The 17,393-nt window shown below is 56.1% G+C and overlaps 9 protein-coding genes across 9 annotated transcripts in view; 7 read left to right on the top strand and 2 right to left on the bottom strand.

Moving 5' to 3' along the window:
* Nucleotides 1-32: 32 nt before the first annotated feature.
* On the top strand, nucleotides 33-846 carry VDBG_10024 (3-oxoacyl-[acyl-carrier-protein] reductase; the record flags this gene model as incomplete). Its single annotated transcript, XM_002999684.1, has 2 exons — nucleotides 33-761; nucleotides 823-846. 2 exons carry the CDS (start codon nucleotides 33-35, stop codon nucleotides 844-846), a joined length of 753 nt encoding a protein of 250 aa, XP_002999730.1.
* A 372-nt stretch (nucleotides 847-1,218) lies between these two features.
* Nucleotides 1,219-4,029, top strand: VDBG_10023 (conserved hypothetical protein; the record flags this gene model as incomplete). Its single annotated transcript, XM_002999683.1, has 4 exons — nucleotides 1,219-1,260; nucleotides 1,583-2,644; nucleotides 2,697-3,418; nucleotides 3,549-4,029. 4 exons carry the CDS (start codon nucleotides 1,219-1,221, stop codon nucleotides 4,027-4,029), a joined length of 2,307 nt encoding a protein of 768 aa, XP_002999729.1.
* An 80-nt stretch (nucleotides 4,030-4,109) lies between these two features.
* On the bottom strand, nucleotides 4,110-5,099 carry VDBG_10022 (conserved hypothetical protein; the record flags this gene model as incomplete). The annotated part of the gene is made up of 1 exon (XM_002999682.1): nucleotides 4,110-5,099. The coding sequence occupies one exon, from the start codon at nucleotides 5,097-5,099 to the stop codon at nucleotides 4,110-4,112; it is 990 nt and encodes a 329-aa protein (XP_002999728.1).
* Nucleotides 5,100-5,863: 764 nt separating this feature from the next.
* On the top strand, nucleotides 5,864-7,706 carry VDBG_10021 (conserved hypothetical protein; the record flags this gene model as incomplete). The annotated part of the gene is made up of 5 exons (XM_002999681.1): nucleotides 5,864-5,944; nucleotides 6,010-6,284; nucleotides 6,338-6,887; nucleotides 6,981-7,228; nucleotides 7,289-7,706. The coding sequence occupies 5 exons, from the start codon at nucleotides 5,864-5,866 to the stop codon at nucleotides 7,704-7,706; spliced, it is 1,572 nt and encodes a 523-aa protein (XP_002999727.1).
* Nucleotides 7,707-8,701: 995 nt separating this feature from the next.
* VDBG_10020 (succinate-semialdehyde dehydrogenase) lies at nucleotides 8,702-10,101 on the top strand (the record flags this gene model as incomplete). The annotated part of the gene is made up of 2 exons (XM_002999680.1): nucleotides 8,702-9,169; nucleotides 9,244-10,101. 2 exons carry the CDS (start codon nucleotides 8,702-8,704, stop codon nucleotides 10,099-10,101), a joined length of 1,326 nt encoding a protein of 441 aa, XP_002999726.1.
* A 270-nt stretch (nucleotides 10,102-10,371) lies between these two features.
* VDBG_10019 (conserved hypothetical protein) lies at nucleotides 10,372-10,860 on the bottom strand (the record flags this gene model as incomplete). Its single annotated transcript, XM_002999679.1, has 1 exon — nucleotides 10,372-10,860. The coding sequence occupies one exon, from the start codon at nucleotides 10,858-10,860 to the stop codon at nucleotides 10,372-10,374; it is 489 nt and encodes a 162-aa protein (XP_002999725.1).
* Nucleotides 10,861-12,303: 1,443 nt separating this feature from the next.
* Nucleotides 12,304-12,830, top strand: VDBG_10018 (predicted protein; the record flags this gene model as incomplete). Its single annotated transcript, XM_002999678.1, has 2 exons — nucleotides 12,304-12,333; nucleotides 12,459-12,830. 2 exons carry the CDS (start codon nucleotides 12,304-12,306, stop codon nucleotides 12,828-12,830), a joined length of 402 nt encoding a protein of 133 aa, XP_002999724.1.
* A 656-nt stretch (nucleotides 12,831-13,486) lies between these two features.
* VDBG_10017 (WD repeat-containing protein) lies at nucleotides 13,487-16,261 on the top strand (the record flags this gene model as incomplete). The annotated part of the gene is made up of 2 exons (XM_002999677.1): nucleotides 13,487-14,515; nucleotides 14,576-16,261. 2 exons carry the CDS (start codon nucleotides 13,487-13,489, stop codon nucleotides 16,259-16,261), a joined length of 2,715 nt encoding a protein of 904 aa, XP_002999723.1.
* Nucleotides 16,262-16,801: 540 nt separating this feature from the next.
* The window catches only part of VDBG_10016 (L-asparaginase), a gene marked incomplete at both ends in the record, with an annotated part of 1,442 nt that continues 850 nt past the window's right edge, over nucleotides 16,802-17,393 (top strand). Inside the window, one exon of the mRNA XM_002999676.1 lies at nucleotides 16,802-17,292. Coding sequence (XP_002999722.1) covers nucleotides 16,802-17,292 — 491 coding nt within the window. The remainder of the gene's footprint in view (nucleotides 17,293-17,393) is intronic.

Below are 17,393 nucleotides of genomic sequence, written 5' to 3'. Positions count from 1 at the left end.
GCTTCCCGTCACATCATCAGTCATAAGGCACAATGTCAGGCCGCCTCCAGGGAAAGACCGCCATCGTGACGGGCGCAGCCTCTGGATTCGGCAAGGGCATTGCCACCAAGTTCGTCGCCGAAGGAGCCAACGTCATCATCGCCGACCTGTCAGAGGAGCAAGGTCAGGCCGTGGCCAAAGACCTCGGCGCCGTTTTTCAGCGCGCCGATGTCACAAAACCGGCGGATTGGGAGCAGCTCCTGAAGTTGGCCCTCGACAGATTCGGACAGCTCGACCTCGTCATTAACAACGCCGGCGCCACGTACGCGAACAAGCCGACAGAGGAGGTGACGGAGAAGGACTTTGATCTCGTCATGAATGTCAATGTCAAGGGCGTCTACCACTCGGCCAACGTGCTGTTGCCGTACTTTCTCGAGAACAAGCGGCCCGGCTGCTTCATCCAGGTTGCATCTACGGCGGGCACGCGGCCCAGGCCACGCTTGACATGGTACAACGCATCCAAGGCTGCCGTCATCAACGCGACCAAGACGATGGCTGTCGAATACGGCCCGAACCAGATTCGGTTCAACTCCGTGTCGCCCGTTGTTGGCAGCACAGGCATGACACATTTGTTCATTGGCAAGCCTGATACCGAGGAGAACCGCAAGGGCTTCGTGTCGACGATCCCGCTGGGAAGGCCGTCGACACCAGAAGACATTGCCAACTCTTGTTGCTATCTGGCAAGCGATGAGGCGGCTTTCATCACGGGTGTCAATATTGAGGTACGTCTTCTGTCCTGTTGATAGCGTGCTGGTGACGATGATGGCTAACTGTGCATGCTAGGTTGATGGAGGGCGTTGTGTATGAGTCGGGCTACCATGAAGGCGTCGGGAGTATGGGTGGGCTGAAATGTGTTGTATCAGCATGGGTGGGAGGGACGAAAATGGTACATGGGGCCGAGCTGTAGGTACCTACCTAGGGATCAGGTACGTAATACAGCAGACTCCCCTGAGCTTTGAGGCGTTCCTAGCGCTGCCTAGCTGCAATCTTGCCCCGCCGACGCATCCCCGCATTCTCGTTGTCCTTGTTCAGGTCCTCTAGTGGCAAGCACACCCCAGATCAGAGCAGGTACGCCTTGGGAGACGGCCTGACTGTCGTGACTTCAACTCTCCTCTGGCTGGAGAGGCGCCTGGGGCGGTTTGCACAACTTTTTCGCAACACAGCAAATCAGCCAACACCATGGCGGCGGGCGAAGGCATAGAAACGACAGACCGTTGTTCTGTAAGCTTACAATTGCATCTAACACTATCACCGCCGTACGCTGCTAACACTGGTCCAGAAGCCACTGGCCTGCACTCACTGCAACGCGAGGTTCTCTCGGCCCAGCCATCTGAACCGCCATCGTCTTACGCATCTACCATCGTCCCGAAAGTCATTGATCAAATGCCCACACTGTGACAGAACATTCTCCCGGAACGATGTCCTCCTCCGCCACCTGCGCGGCGCTCACCATGTCGACCTCGTCGTCAAACGGTCCATCCAGAGATCATGCCACCGCTGTGTGTCGAAAAAGCTCAAGTGCGATCGCTTGCAGCCTTGCCAGTCATGTACAGGAGCACAGGCGATCTGCGAGTTTCCCGGTGCATCTCACTCCCGTTCGTCTGATCTCGAGTCCGAGGCACTGGATGCTCTCGACAGCAACGAGCATACTGAAGCGACGGGCGTCACCGGCTTTTCACCATTTGACCCGTCTTTCGAGTCCACCGATATCCCACAAACACCACAGATCCTCCAAACTCCTGACTCAACTTTGGGCAATAGTCTCTTCCCCGCGACCTACCTTGGTACCCAGCGCCATGCTGATGACCTCGATAATGACCCAGCCGTCAGCTCGGTGGAAGGATTCGGAGAGGCAGACGATGCGATCTTCGGCGTCAACGCCCTGGAACCTGGTGGCGCTGGCATCTCGCCTTCCCATCTTGCGTTGATGCAGCCTGATTTTCGCATGATCGGATTCGACTGGCTGGACTTTGACATGCCAGAGTCAAACCCAGCTTTGCAGGAAATTCCGATTATCGACTCTAGTGCCGTCGAACGCTGGTCTGATCGCCAGACATACACCCCCCAGCCTCTCCCGCCACCAGGGAGGATGTCGTCGCAACATCCGGACAGGCCTCCGACAGTAAGACAAGGACAAACGAGGACAGCACAGCCAAGCCCGACACTACGGCCCTTGGAGCCACAGCAGGCACTTCAGCCATGGCCCTTCGACCAAGCCCAAGATTCCGCACCACACAGATATATGCTACCCCCCTTGAGAGATGTGCTACAAAGCAGTTTCCGGGGCGGATCTTCCGACAGAACCAACGCACTTGATAGCCTCGTTCAAATCCTATCCGACAGCAAATTGCCCGCCTCGACACATGTTCAAGACGCCAATACAGCCCAAGCCCTCAGTGACTTGCAAAGATTGCTTGATCTTTATTTTGCCCGATTCCACGATATTCAGCCAATACTTCACCGGCCTACCTGGAACATGGCAGAGTGTCCAACCGTGCTACTGACCGCGATGGCATGTGTTGGAGCTTTGTTATCCGACGAAGAGCGGGACACAGAGTTGTCCTGGTCACTCAGTGACATTTGCCTGCCGATGATTACTTGGCTGGTATGTTAGCATTTCACATGACACAGTTCCATCCTTCACTAAAAAACAACAGGGCGCTTCTGACGGGACCTACTATCGCAACATCTCGTACCTCAATGCACTCTGTCTGCATCAAATTTATTCCCTCGGTTCTGGGAACCGGCAACTGTATCAAAATGCTGATCGCTCTCGAGGGATACTCATTGGAAGCCTGAGAGGGATGGGACTTCTTAGCAGTCGATGGAGTGTTGGCGAAGATGTCGGTCACGAAGCCTCTCTGGCGACCGACCCCAAGCATGCCGACCAAGAGTGGTCCATCTGGGTAAGCCGGGAGAAGGAACGAAGGTCAGCATGGGCCTCTTTCGAGTATGACTGCAGTCTTTGCACGCTCACAAGCCGCCGGGGTGCCGTAGACCTAAGTGAACTACCCAGGATGCTCCCTTGTACTGAGTCTCTGTGGAACGCACCTTCAGCCCAAGCTTGGGTTGCCTTACGGTCCCGTCTTGGACCTGGGAGCTTGAGCCCTACTTTGTCCACGATACTCAAAGCTGCCTTAGCTGGTCATGCCTTTCCCAGCCACCTCGGCACCTGGGCCAAGAGACTCTGCGGCCAGGTCATTGGACGTCTGCTTTGGGACTTGAAGCAACTCGAAATTGTGGCAATGCCCGAGCATTTTGGACTGACATCCTTGCTGAGTGCACACCAACAGTCAAAACAATCGCTTCTTGGTGCACTACGGAAGTTATTGAAGTCGATGGACACCGTCTCAACGACCTCGGAACTCATTAGCTACAAGTAAGGTTTGTTTGATAACCTTCAATGACCTCAGCTGACCCGCGTTTAGTATCACGGGGCTTCTCTGCCACTACTCGCACCTCTACGCTGCAAACGACGTCATGGATGTCATACTTTACATTGTCCGCAGTCTTATATCCCAGCGTGCCAAGCATCACAAAGGCATCGAGGTTGCGCGGAAGCGACTGAGATCCTCGTTTGCTCAAGACAGAAGATCGAGTCGAAGGCTTGTTCACCATGCTGCGCAAATCATAGCAATTGCCAACGAGTATCTCGTATCGGCGCCGTGCGAGATCATGCGCACTTTCATGGGCTATGTTTTCATCCTCGCCTATTCATCCTATGGACCCCGTGCCGAGCTGATGTCTGGAGACAAAGCACCAATGCGCCTTGATGCGCCGCTTCACCAGCCAGCCCAGCAACAAATCACGCTACAGTGGATTGATGATGGCGGCCCAGCCGGCCTGGGTTCAGTCGTCAACATCCTGGCCGATGACTGTGTGCCAGCCATCAGTCGGGACGCGCAGATGATGATGCAGAGGCTCAAGTGCTGGGGATTAGCAGATAAGTTCACCAAGATTTTGCACATTTTCGAGGTAAATGGCTTTTGAGTCACTGAAAAAATGACTTCAATCAACGGTTTTTTTTTACGTCTGGAAGCGAAATTTTGACACGAACATCTTTGCTGCTCTCAAAAAATCGCAATGCAGTTTGGAGGGCTAGACACACCCCCAGGCATGTTCAGCGGAGCCGCTGTCACAAAGAACTCCCACCTCTTCTCCTCTTCGCATATTCTACTCAGCTCCTCCAGGTCGAAGAGCTCTCCAACGGGCAATCCCCAACCAGCGAGTAGGTATTCGTGGAGAAAGACCCCAGGCACCTCAGCCTCGCCCTCACCCCTTGAGTGAGATTTCTTTGGTGGGTAAACCTCAAAAGAGATGGCGTCCCCCGCGACGGCCGCGAACCCTTCGTCCCAGATCCATCTCAGCATTTCCTCGGTTCCTTCTATCCCAGCATGCTGTGGGTTTGGGCTGGAGGCGTAGGCGAGCTTGTCAGAAGCAATCATCTTAGTGTCCCATTCCTGCGTCACCCCAATACGCACAAAAAGCAAGTCTCCGCGGCGAAACGTGACGCCTTGCTCCTTCGCACAGGCTTGAAGTGTATGAAGAGGGATAGCGTGGTCGGAAAAGGTGCTATACTTGATCGAATGGCGTTCAGCGTAACGGACGTAATCCAACAGAACGCCCCTTCCGCATATGCCCTCGCGTGCCCAGTGTTGCAGCCCGATTCGCGTATTATTCCGGTTCTCGATTTCTTTCGACGTCACGCCGCCATAGAAGAGCCGCCTATCCGGCTCGGTCGGTGTCGGGAACGGAGCGGAAAAGTGACGGAGCCCATCCCACTGCGACGATTGCTGGGGGTTGAAGATGTACACGTCATCGTACGCGGCGCCCCCGAGCAGGGAGACAATATGATGTTGCGTCGGTGCCCGATTGAAGTTGGCAACATCGAGTTTGTTCATGTCCCAATTCATGCCCACACGGCGACCGGTCTTGATGCAGTTAGCAGCTCTGGCCACGACATCTGGTGTCAGCAGCACAAGCCGGCCGAGGCCCTCTTCTCGAGAGCCAGGAGCACCCGTCCAGACTCGTCGCGGGTCTGGTAGAGAATCATACTCCATATCGTGGAGGGACAGATCTATCTTAAGTGAGCCCATGGTTGATACGTGAAATCCGGGATGGTGGGCGTCGGGAGTGCATGAAGTCAAGAAAAGAGAAGGCAGATTGATCAACATCCTCTCCTGACGGTTTTCTCCAACTCCAAGTACTCCATGGCGGCGCATGTGCGGGAGCCCAACAGCTTCATGTTGCTTTAGTTTCTCGGGGACCCAGCCTGTCCTCGGGAGCTTCGCCATGAACTAAGCTTCAGTGTTGGCGGCGGCACGCTCCGAGCAACCTCATGACACGGCGATGCGCCCGGTCACATGAACCCGTCCCCAGCCTTTAATCACGCTATTGATCACTAGAGGGTAGGTACCATTGGTCTTCGACTAATTGATTCTGATTTTGTGACATCGAAAATTGAAATGCCCATGCGTGGCACTGATACCGATGCGGATTAATGCCACTCGGGAGGAGAGCGCCGGACGTGGCGGCGGGGCAGCTGTCCAATATCACACCACCACGCCTCAGGTCGAATAGCAACCACACAAATCGCATGGCAAGCAACGGCCCAGTGGTACGTCCGTGGAGACAGCCCAAGATCCGGGGCCCCAGAAGCCGGCAGTTCAGCATCGTGGGGACCCCGCAAGCCACCTCCTGGACGTGCCTATGGTGTTGACCATGTACATTTACTCAGGCACTTCCTCATATAACTCAATGAAGAGGTCACAGGGATAGAGAAGCACAATTTCACCAGAGTTCAAAATCACAATCATCAACAATCATGGGGGCATCTCGGTCAAAGTCTAAGCGCACCACAACGTACAACCGACTGGTCACGGTTGCAGTTGCATTTGGATCCCTTGTGAGATATTGTCCTAGATATGGGAGTACTTTGGTTGTATCATACAAGGACTAACTATTCTCCAGACCTACGGTTATTGTTCTTCGGTAATAGGAAGCACTATTGGACAACCTGGCTGGTACGAGTTCTTCAATCTTCCGCTGCAGGGCGAGCCTGGATATGCAACCAAAACCACCGACGCCATCGCGACAGCGAATGGCATCTACAGCGCTGGCGGAGCCATAGGCACGCTCTTTATCATGTGGGCCGCTACAACTCTCGGTCGAAAGAGATGTATCCAGATTGGTGGGGCTTTCTCACTTCTCGGCGGCGCTTTACAAGGTGGTGCAGCGAATCTCGGGTGAGTTTTCGCCGCTGGTGTGGTTGTGTTCGTCTTCAATCTGACATTGCCAGCATGTTCCAAGCCGGCCGTATACTCGCCGGCATCGGCATCGGCATCCTCGTCACCGTTTGTCCGATGTACATGGGAGAACTCTCGCCGCCCGAGAAGCGAGGGTGGCTCGTCGGCCACCATCCCATCTTCCTTGTCTTTGGGTACATGCTGTCGGGCTGGCTCGGATATGCATGTTACTTTGCAACCGCCCGGAACCCCGAGTTTGCGTGGCGGTTTCCGCTGTGTATGCAATGCTTTGCCCCTCTCATCTTGCTGACCGCGTCTTTCTGGATTCCCGAGTCGCCGCGCTGGTTACTTCAGAAGGGCAAGATCGAAGAGGCGTGGAATGTGGTACAGAACCTCCGCAAGTCTGACGACGACCCCCACGACATTGTCGCCCGGGAGGAGATTTATCAAGTACGCGAGCAGATTGTGTTGGACGCGGCTAAGCTCAAGGCCATCGGCTGCACGCCGTGGACAGCTGTGATCAAGAAGAAGAGCTATCGGAAGCGCATGGCCATTGGCTTTCTGACACAATGGGGTGCAGAGTTTGCTGGACCGCTCATCATTGTGAGCCGAGTACCAGTGTGTCTTCTTTAGGTTAACATGACTGACATGCCATAGAATAACTATTCAGTCATCCTGTACACCAACCTGGGTCAGACGGGATCCATGCCACTGCTTCTCTCGGCGCTATGGCTCACCACTGCCGGTGTCATCTACAACCCTCTCGGCGCATGGCTCCATGATAAGGTCAATTCGCGTCGCTGGATGTTTATCGTCGGCCTCTTTGGGTGCCTCATTACGACCAGCGGTTTCGCCGCGTGCATTGCAGAGTTCAGCGGCACGTCGAACCAAGCCGGCAACGCAGCCGGCGTCTTCTTTGTGTTCCTCTATCTTGCGTTTCAAGGGTAAGTTGCAACTCGGCCCTCGCTCTGGAAACGAAGCTGACGGCGAGTTCGTCTTCTCAGCACACTTTGTGACACCACCATGTACCTCTACGTCGCCGAGATCTTCCCCACGGAGATCCGGCCCATCGGCATGGGTTTCTCGCTTTTCGGTCAATTCACGAGCACCATTATCCTGCTCCAGACGGCACCAATCGGTATTGTCAATGTCGGGTGGAAATATTACCTTGTCATCATTGTCTGGTGCATCTTTTTCATCCCCGTAGTGTACCTTTTCTTCCCAGAGACGGCTAAACTCTCGCTGGAGGAGATCTCGGCCCGTTTCGGCGACGACGTGGCCGTTCGGATCACCGATGTTTCGGATGACCAGCGGAAGGAGCTGGACGACTTCCTCAAGACGACCGATGTCGTCCACATGGAGACGCACGCGGATGAGAAGAAGGCGAGAGTGGGCAATGAGGACATTACAACCGTGGCCTAGGTGGGCGTGTAGTGTATTGCAAGGAGGGTGATCGCGAATTTCTTGGGATACAATCGTGTCTACATCACACACATGGTGTAAGAGTTCAAGCCAGTTTCCAGGCTGCGGGAAGAAGACAGAGTTGGCTGATTACTTTGATGTCGTTCCTCTCGGGAAGATGCTCGATAATGTCCGGGACGGGTATCAAGTCACCTCGTTTTCAATACGTCTCAAAGTATCTTTGCAGGATTCAAATGCACATGTCGGCCTACTAGCAAACATGATACATGGGTTTATCATGGCTTGCTTGCACTTTTGTTAAGAGATCGGTAACCTTCACACTCGCAGCGCCTCGCCACGACGTCAACTTTGACCAGAAAACCAAAAGCTGCTAGGAACTCGCACCGAGCCACAAGCAATCTTAAAAAGAGACTTGACGTTGATGGATATAGATTCAACAACACCATGCTTCAATACCCGGCCAGCGTCCTTTTGAGAAGCACCTGGCGTGCGTAGCCATCGAGCTACCAGCGCCAGTCCTCGTTGACAGGCGGGATTGCGCGCTCTATGGCAGTGATGCTTGGGGCGCCAAGCACCAAAGAGCAACCAGTCGACAACAGGCCTCGAGGTCACGTCACTATGGTGAGCGCAGACCCCTCCGGAGCGTGCCACTCACTCGGGTGTCATACCCCGCTCGTTGGTGGGAAGCACCAGTGGGATAGCAGGCGCCCTGGCGAGCTACCCCAACTTGCCGAGCTGCGGTGCGGGGCGACGTGAAGCTCATGATCAGACTGAGACGAGGTTGGGACGTCGTAAACTACCTAGGCAGGTAGGAGTGGTAAGATATACCTAATGAGGAAAGCAGACTATTGTCTGCCCGATCATCGGTGTTCTGCACCAACAATTTTTTTTCTTTTTTTGGAACATCAACAGTTTCTTTATCAGTCTCCTGTCGCCTCTTTACCCAGCATCAGCGTCTCTCTTGCATCCTAGTACCCCGCCATCGCTAATTAACTATGGCGACCTCGTACAACACAACGGCTCATGGCGAGCTTCCCTTTACGCTTGACGATAAGAACCTCCTGCAGTTCAGTTCCTACGTCCATGGCGAGTTCGTTGCCGCAAAGAAAGGCAAGACCTTTGATGTCCTCGATCCCGGCAACGGCAACGCCTGGGCCTCGTGCCCCGACAACGAAGAAGACGACGTTGAGCCCGCAGTCCAATCCAGCTATGCGGCGTTCCAGTCCTACTCAAAGTACACGCCGCGACAGCGAGCGCAACTCCTGCTCGCCTGGCACCAGCTCATCGTCGCGGCGCGCGAGGATCTGGCGCGCATCGTCGTGCACGAGACGGGCAAGCCCATGGCCGAAGCCCTCGGCGAGATTGACTACGCGACGACCTTTTCCTGGTGGTTCGTCGGCGAGGCCGACCGCGCCCACGGCTCGGCCCTGACGTCCGCCATCCCCGGCCGGCGCGCTGTCGTTGTCAAGCAGCCCATTGGCGTCGCCGCCGCCCTGGTCCCCCTGGAACTTCCCCGTCGCCCTCCGCCCTGCGCAAGGCCGCCGCCGCCCTCGCCGCCGGCTGCACCATGGTCGTCAAGACGTCGCCCGAGACGCCCCTGTCGGCCGTCAGCCTGGCCTACCTCGCCACGAGGGCCGGCTTCCCGCCGGGCGCCCTCAACGTGCTGACGACGAGCCTCGAGAACACGCCGGCCGTGGCCGAGGCGCTGTGCCTGCACCCGCACGTTAAAAAGGTCAGCTTCACGGGGAGCACCCACGTCGGCAAGCTGATCGCGGGGCTGTGCGCGCGGAACCTGAAGAAGACGACGCTGGAGCTCGGCGGAAACTGCCCGTTCGTCGTCTTTGACGATGCGCATGTCGAGCAGGCACTGGGCCAGCTGATGGCGTTGAAGTGGCGGCACGCCGGCCAGGCCTGCGTCACATCCAACCGCGTCTACGTGCAAAGCGGCATATACGATGTCTTTGTGGCCAAGCTCGTCGAGCAGACCAAGGCTCTCAAGGTCGGCCACGGTATGGGCGATGGTGTCACCATGGGCGCGCTCACGACACCCCGCAGTCTCGACAAGGCCGAGGAGCTGTATCGGGACGCCGTTGCCAAGGGAGCCAGGACTGTCTTGGGGACGGGACAGCGGATGGACGGCAGCGGCTACTTCATGGCACCGACGGTCCTCACCGACATGACTGACGACATGGCCATGAGCCATGAGGAAATTTTTGCACCAATCTTGGGCGTGTACCGATTCGAGAGCGAGGACGAGGTGACACAGAGGGCCAATCACACACCCCTCGGTCTGGCTAGCTATGTCTTCTCGAAGAATGTCGACAGGCTGTGGAGGATGTTCGAAAATCTGGAGGCGGGCATGGTCGGATTGGTGAGTCCCTTATGCTATGTTTGAGTACTAGACTGTGACCGCGGACCAACTGACGCCATTTTATCTTCACAGAACACAGGCAACAGCTCAGCTGCCGAGGCGCCGTTCGGAGGCATCAAGGATAGCGGCTACGGGAAGGAGAGTGGCAAGGATGTGGCCATCAATGAATTCCTCATCACGAAAACAGGAACAATGGCGATCGATGGACACTATTAAAAATGTTGTATACTTTCAATTTCTACTGTACGAGCGGTTTTCGAACCAAAATACCCTGTCAGTGCGTTTCGGATTGTATCATTCCGCGAGGAATTCCACCACTGCGGCGTGCAAGTCTTCCTGGGTTTCCAGTAACTGGATCTGGAACCGAGCACAGACGGCCTGGACGTTGCCCTTGTTCTCATACCTCTTGCTCTCGCTCTCGAGACATGCAGCAATTACCTTGCCGGAGCGAGCCGCCAGCCCAAACTCTAGAAGGCTGATCGGCGCGGCGGTGCTGTGGTGGAAAAGCACCACCACCAGATCGGCCGCCTCCTGCATATCCAATTCCCAAGTGACTTGTTCGCTGAAGCGGCTGTCAGACATATCATTGCTCCAGTCCCAGTCCAGTCGAAGGGGGTTAAATATGGTAACGGGATGGTGCTCGATGGCGTTGCACAAGGTGGCGCGCCAATCACCCGCGTCCTTGTGGGTTGTGCCGGCGAGGAAGATTGATTTGTTGGTACCCGTCGATGCTGGACGATCAGGTGCTTGAACAACAGTAGCTTTGGTCAGAGTGGTAGCCATTGCGTCGCACTTCTTTGTGTTCGGACTTGACGCCGGATGAACTTTCGTGTATGTGTTTTTACGTGACTATAAAGAGATGGCGCATGTAGCCTCATACAGAAGCCATTCCGTGACTTCACACAACCGTGTGCAAGCTTATGTGCGGGCAGTGTCGCCTTGGACACGTCGCCGCAGCCTGGTGCGTGAACGGTCACGTGCGTGGTGATGCAGCCTCGGAAGCATGGTGCAGTGTTTAGCAATCTGCGAGCGTTTAATATCTTCTCAAGTTGATGCCCGTTACGAAGTCCTGGCAGGCAAACTTCAGGGCATGAACGGGTGCTTCGATGTCGCTATGGAGCCCCCAATGCTCGGTCAACGGAGAATTTCGTCTGATCGGCTCCTCTAAAATCGCAAAGTGTGTCAACGTAACTTGAGACGACGTTGTATTGATAGTACACCAGTCAGTTCTAAAAAAGCTCATGGAAGACGCGGATCTGCGCAACGCGTACTTGGGCCTCTTGAACCTATGCTCCGATGATTTCTCCGTGTCCCGTCATCGTTCATGGCAGCGAGACCGGTTTCTCCCTCACTCACGTAGGTGGATGCAGTCGACTCAGACAGGGGCCGCGGATGCGATACGGCAGACACATGTGAACAGCTATGAGACATGCAGCCCGACGGAGTGTCGCCGCCCATGTTGCTGTGAGTCAATCTTGTTTGTGTACCACGGTCGGACATGGTGGAAGCCACAGCCACCATAGATGCAGGTAGCCGGGTCAGGAGAACGCAGGGCGGGCGGCAAGACCACACACAGTGGGAGGTCGCAAGCGAGCTGGATACATTGGCCTCTTTGGTGGCAGATAGGAGAGGATCTGCTGCATTGACCGACTCGTCCCCTTTCCTCGTGGCTATCTTTCGGAAGCTGACTAGGGGCTGGGGTGTGGTGTGGTGTAAGTGGATTAGGGGAGGGAAGAGGGGGCTCAGCGAGGAGCATGTTGCGGTGTGAAGTCACGCAACGGGACGTCGTTGGACGAAGTGCAGCTCGCCAGCATGCTCCGCCTGTCGACACTTGTCTCAAGGGGAGGGCCCGGAAGAGCGGGTGGCCAGCCAAACAGCCAGAAGTGCCAGGGGGACACGGGAGCGAAGACGCAATGACGAGGGCGCAGATTGGCTGTCGATAGTCGCCCAGGTCGATAGAGTGTGGATAGGAGAAGCAAGGTCGGAAGACGTGGAGCGTGACCCGGTTCGGCAGCGGTCAAACAAAAAGGAGGCATGCCTGTGCCAGACCGAGAGGCCTGTCGCTGGTGTTCGCTGGCTGTTGTCTGTTTTTATTGTTGCTGTCGCTGTCGCCATTGCCAGACTCCAGCGCTGCTTGCTTGTATTTGGCCCCTTTTTGAGACTGATCGAACCGTGATCCGTGCCATCCCTTATCTCAGCTGATGCCATTGCGTGGAATGTCGCGTCATGGGCAGGCCAGATATAAAGATGGTTGAGGTAGGCTACCTCCATTTCTCCCCCCCACTGGGAGCGAAGAAAGACGCTATAGCTGGTAGCGGGCAAAGCGACCGACGAGAAGAAGGGCGAGACCGCCGACATAGCAGATTGACTGACGAAGACAGGGCACCGAGTTGGGCATGTCGCCCGTCGATATCGCGAAGACCAAGCCGGCGGACTCGGTTATCGACCCTCTGGTCGGATCGAGGGTTAGCATTGGCGGCAGCAGCATAATCAGCAGTAGCGGCGGCGGTAGCAACCACGGCAGCATTGACGAGAATTGCCAGGGTTGCAGGAAAATTGAAATGGAGGAGAAGCAAAAAGAACAGGCAAGACGACTATCGGAGGATGAGGGCGTCGGGCTGGATCTTGACGAGGCCAGTTTAAAGTCCGGTAAGATGGTTTCGTCTCATTGTAAGGTCCTTCCCTCCCTCCTTTCCTTCGCTCCTCACTCTTACTCAACCTCGATTTCGGTATATGGCGGGACCAAGTGGTAGCCGCCGTGGGAACAGCCGTGGGAAACAGCCTTGAAAGGTGGTCCTTCCAGCGTGTTGGCGCGCTGCTGAAACCTGGGGCACAGCAGGCGCGATCCACTTCCCCAGGAAGCCGCTACCAACCTTAGGTGCCCGACCTCGCCTCCCCTTTGGTAGTAGCTTCCTCATCTCAGGTTGGTAGGTGGTGGTGACCTGCGATTTCGGGCTGGGCAAGTGCTGGGCAAGTGCAAATGCCCCGAAAGAGAGGCTGCCCACGCGATACCCTCAATTTCGTTGCACCGTACCCTACCTACCTTAACATACCTATACAACGAGCGCCGTCGTTGCACGAAAGTTGTTCTCTTGCTTCACTCATCCAAGTCCTCCAACGGCCATTCTGTCGAACCATTTCCCTCTCCCCCGTCCCCTGTCTTCCCAAGGAGTCATACCATCACCACAACCACCTATGCCCCTCAAGTGGATCCAGGACCCCCATTCCGTCATTCCAGCTCCGACTCTATCAATACCCACATCGCGTTCCTCGCCGTCGGCCAGTCGTCTCCTGCACCATCCGAGTCACAGGCCTATTCTCAGATCATCTCCCCAGATAGACAGCAACAGAGAAGTTGCGAATTCGTTGTGCTGACAAGAGACCGCTCTCTCTCGCCGCAGCGCCCGACATGCCATCTGCACTTGTTGCTTCCGATCTGTCTACCAGCTTCGGCACCGACCCAGACGACTGCCCTCAGCTGGCGCCCGATCTCCTCCACAATCTGCGACACGATAGCTCCGTGCTCTGCCTCGCCGTCTGCGAACGAACCGAGTCTATATACGCCGGCACTCAGGATGGCGAGATTGTCGTCTGGTCTCTTGCCACCTTTCAGCAGGTCCACAAGATTCAAGCACACAAGCGCAGCGTCCTTTCCCTCTTCCTCTCCGACGATGGTTCCATGCTCTTCTCCAGCGCCGGCGACCCCATCATCAACGCCTGGTGCCCCGCCTCCCTGAAGCGCCTGTTCGAGATCTATAGCACCTACGATGTTGGCGACATCTTCTCCGTCGCCTACAGCACACATAACGAGACCCTCTACATCGGCGCACAGAATACCTCCATCCAGTGGGTCAACCTTAAGGACCCCAGGAACCGCGCCATGCACGAGTCTGCCACCCACCCAGATCGCAGGAATCACCGCTTCTTCGACTCGCGAGCAGTCGGTGGCACCTCGACACCCCGTCGCAACGATGACCGCTGGACGCTGATACCCAAATCGGAAAAAGTCGTCGAGGTTCCCTCCGGCGCTGTTCACATGTTCGCCCACTACGGCTACGTATACTGCATGCTCCTTGTCAAAGGACCTACCATGTTGGTGGATGCCGACGAGGAGGTCCTCATATCAGGCGGAGGCGATGGCACAATCAAGGTGTGGAAGATTGGTGCCGGAGACGGAAGTGACACGGAAGATCCCGACGACGGCGAGGCTGGTCTCGAAGAGATTATGGTCCTCGGCACGGACGAGGGCGAGTCTGTCATGTCCCTTGCCATTGACGGCTCCTTCCTGTACGCCGGCAAGCTGCAAGGCATCATTGAGCTGTGGGATCTCGACACCAAGTCCAAGTTGCGTGTCATCAAGAGTCATAGAGGCGACGTCATGTCCCTGCACATGAACTGGGGGTACCTGTGGAGCGCCTCTGTGACGGGCACTGCCAGTGTAAGTGCTCTCGCATAATCCTTCACAATTCTCATTCCCCAGCAGCTGACAAACTCGCAGAAACACAGTACCGTTCACTATGGCGAGTTTCAGGAGTCGCAGGTCGAGAACGTCAGCCAAAAGTACCAGTGCCTCGCACGCTGGAAAGCACACGAGGGCAAGATTCTCGCCTCGGCCGCCACGACGTACAACGGCAAGCAGTACTATATCACGGGTGCCAACGATAATGATGTCGCTATTTGGAGGATCGATAAGAAGTGCGCCACCGACATTCCGTCGGCGGAAGAGTCGGAGGATGTCATGCTGTCAGCGTTGCAAGAATTCGTCTCGTACAAGACCATTTCCTCGCGTCCCGAGTTTGCCGAGGACTGCCACCGCGGCGCTACATTCCTTGGCTCGCTGTTCAAGCGCCTTGGTGGTCAGGTCGACATGTTGAGCTGCGACAGCAACCCCCATAACCCCGTCGTGCTTGCGCAGTTCAACGGCACACAAGAATCGTCCAAGAAGAAGCGCATCTTGTTCTACGGACACTACGATGTCGTCACTGCTGATGCGAAAAAGAGTAAGTGGAATACCGATCCCTTCCAGATGAAGGGCATCAATGGTTACCTCTACGGCCGAGGTGTCAGCGATAACAAGGGCCCCATCATTGCGGCGCTCTACGCAGTGACAGACCTACTGCAGGCAAAGAAGCTGGAGAACGATGTCGTCTTTCTCATCGAAGGCGAGGAGGAGTCCGCATCCAGAGGGTTCAAGGAGACGGTCCGCGAATACAAGGAGCTCATTGGCAAGGTTGACTACATCCTCCTTGCCAACAGCTACTGGCTCGACGACGAGGTTCCTTGCCTGACGTACGGTCTGCGTGGTGTGCTCCACGCAACGGTCTGCGTCGAGTCCCCGTTGCCTGATCTGCACTCTGGTGTGGACGGTTCATACATGAACGACGAGCCCTTGTCAGACCTGACCTCAACATTGTCCAAGCTCAAGGGAGCTGGCAACCGCGTCATGGTCCCCGGATTCTACGACAATATTCTTCCAGTCACGCCAGTGGAGGAGACGCGATACGATGAGATCGCATCGCTACTTATGAAGCGTAAACCTGAGCGCGGGCCTGAAGCGAAACTCAAACAAGCGCTCATGGCAAGGTGGCGAGAGCCCAACCTCACCATCCACCGCTACAAGGTATCTGGACCCGACGGCAGTCTCGTCAGTAGCCACGCCAGTGCCAATATCAGCTTACGGCTCGTACCGGGACAAGAGGTGGACGATGTCATTACATCATTGACTGCGTTTCTGGAGGCTGGGTTTGCGACGCTCAACTCGGAAAACAAAATGACCGTCAAGATCGACAACAAGGCAGAGCCCTGGCTCGGTAACCCGAACAATGTCATCTTCCGCACGCTCGAGGAGGCCGTCATGAAGGCCTGGGCTCCGGCTTTTGCGCCACAAAACGGTGCCGAGGAGTCGAGTGAGGACGAGTCTTCCGAAGAGGTTGACGACATCGAGGAAGCTACACCTGATGGTGCCAAGGAGGTCCGTGTGTCGAGGCCGAAGAAGCCTCTGTATATTCGCGAGGGTGGCTCCATTCCTGCTATCCGATTCCTGGAGAAGGAATTCGGAGCACCAGCGGCACATTTGCCATGCGGACAGGCGACCGATTCGGCGCATCTTGACAATGAGCGGCTGCGAGTATTGAATCTGCTGAAAAGCCGGGAGATTTTCGGAATGGTATTTGCCAGGCTGTAGCTTGGCAAAAGGAGGTAAAGAAAAAAGCATGATTGTAAAACATGGCGTTAGGGACAATAAATAGGGCTGAATGTTCAACTCAGAATATGATAGATCAATATTTGATACCCGGGTTATCTATCTTGTTACTTGCTCCCGAGTGCCGGCCTGGCTGTTGAGAAGGCAAACAGGGAGAGACGTCGATCTTGACCATTCTTGGAGGTCATATCTTATCTTATCTCAGGCACACGATGTAGTCTTCAAAGCCTCGTCGAGGCATAACACGACAAAGGCATTTCACCATTTCTCCAAATAGAGACTAAACATATTTTAGGACCTGCCGTCGTCATGGAATACAAGTTGCAGCCGTCTGAGACCCTGAAGGTCAAGCCGCGGCTCATCATCCACGGTGGCGCGGGGAACATTACACACGCCTATCTCCCACCGAAGGACTGGGAGGGTTACCGGAGATCACTCCTCACCATCGTCAGTTCCCATATGACTCCCTGTGATAAATTCCCTGTTTGACGAAACCTACAGCTCGCGAAAACAAACGCCTACATGACGACCCGGCTCTCCACGGGCCGGCTCCCCAGCGCTCTCCAGACGGCGACTCACGCCGTTAGCCTCCTGGAGAATGACCCACTCTACAACAGCGGCCACGGTGCCGTCTTCACGCGCGACGGCACCAACGAGCTGGAGGCCTCAGTCATGGTCTCGCGCGGACACAAGAAGCGCGCCGTCGGCGTGTCGGGCGTGCGCCGCGTGCGCAACCCCATCCTCCTGGCGCGCGCCGTCCTCGAGAACGGCGAGGACGACCTCGAGGTCGCCGCCGGGCGCCCCGACGTGCCCTCTGCCCAGGGCCACGGACACCTGCACGGCGACGAGCTGACGGCGACGCTGGCGGCGCGGTACGGACTCGAGACGGTGGCGCCAGCTTACTTTTTCACGCAGAGGCGGTGGGACGAGCACATTGAGGCGCTGCGGCGCGAGGACCGCGAGGGCGCCGTGGCGGCGACGTGGAGCGACAAGGCATTTCTGCCGCAGGGGACGTGGCGGTGCCGTTGCGCTGGGATGGAGAGGGCCGTCGTTTGCGGGGGCGGACCAGCACCGGCGGACTTCACCAAATTAAGCTGTCCGGCAGGATCGGGGA

Source organism: Verticillium alfalfae, genomic scaffold (genome assembly GCF_000150825.1).
Source record: "Verticillium alfalfae VaMs.102 supercont1.18 genomic scaffold, whole genome shotgun sequence".
Classification (NCBI taxonomy): Eukaryota; Fungi; Ascomycota; class Sordariomycetes; order Glomerellales; family Plectosphaerellaceae; genus Verticillium; species Verticillium alfalfae.
Note: the sequence above shows the minus strand (reverse complement) of the source record. Positions and strands in the feature narration are given on the sequence as shown.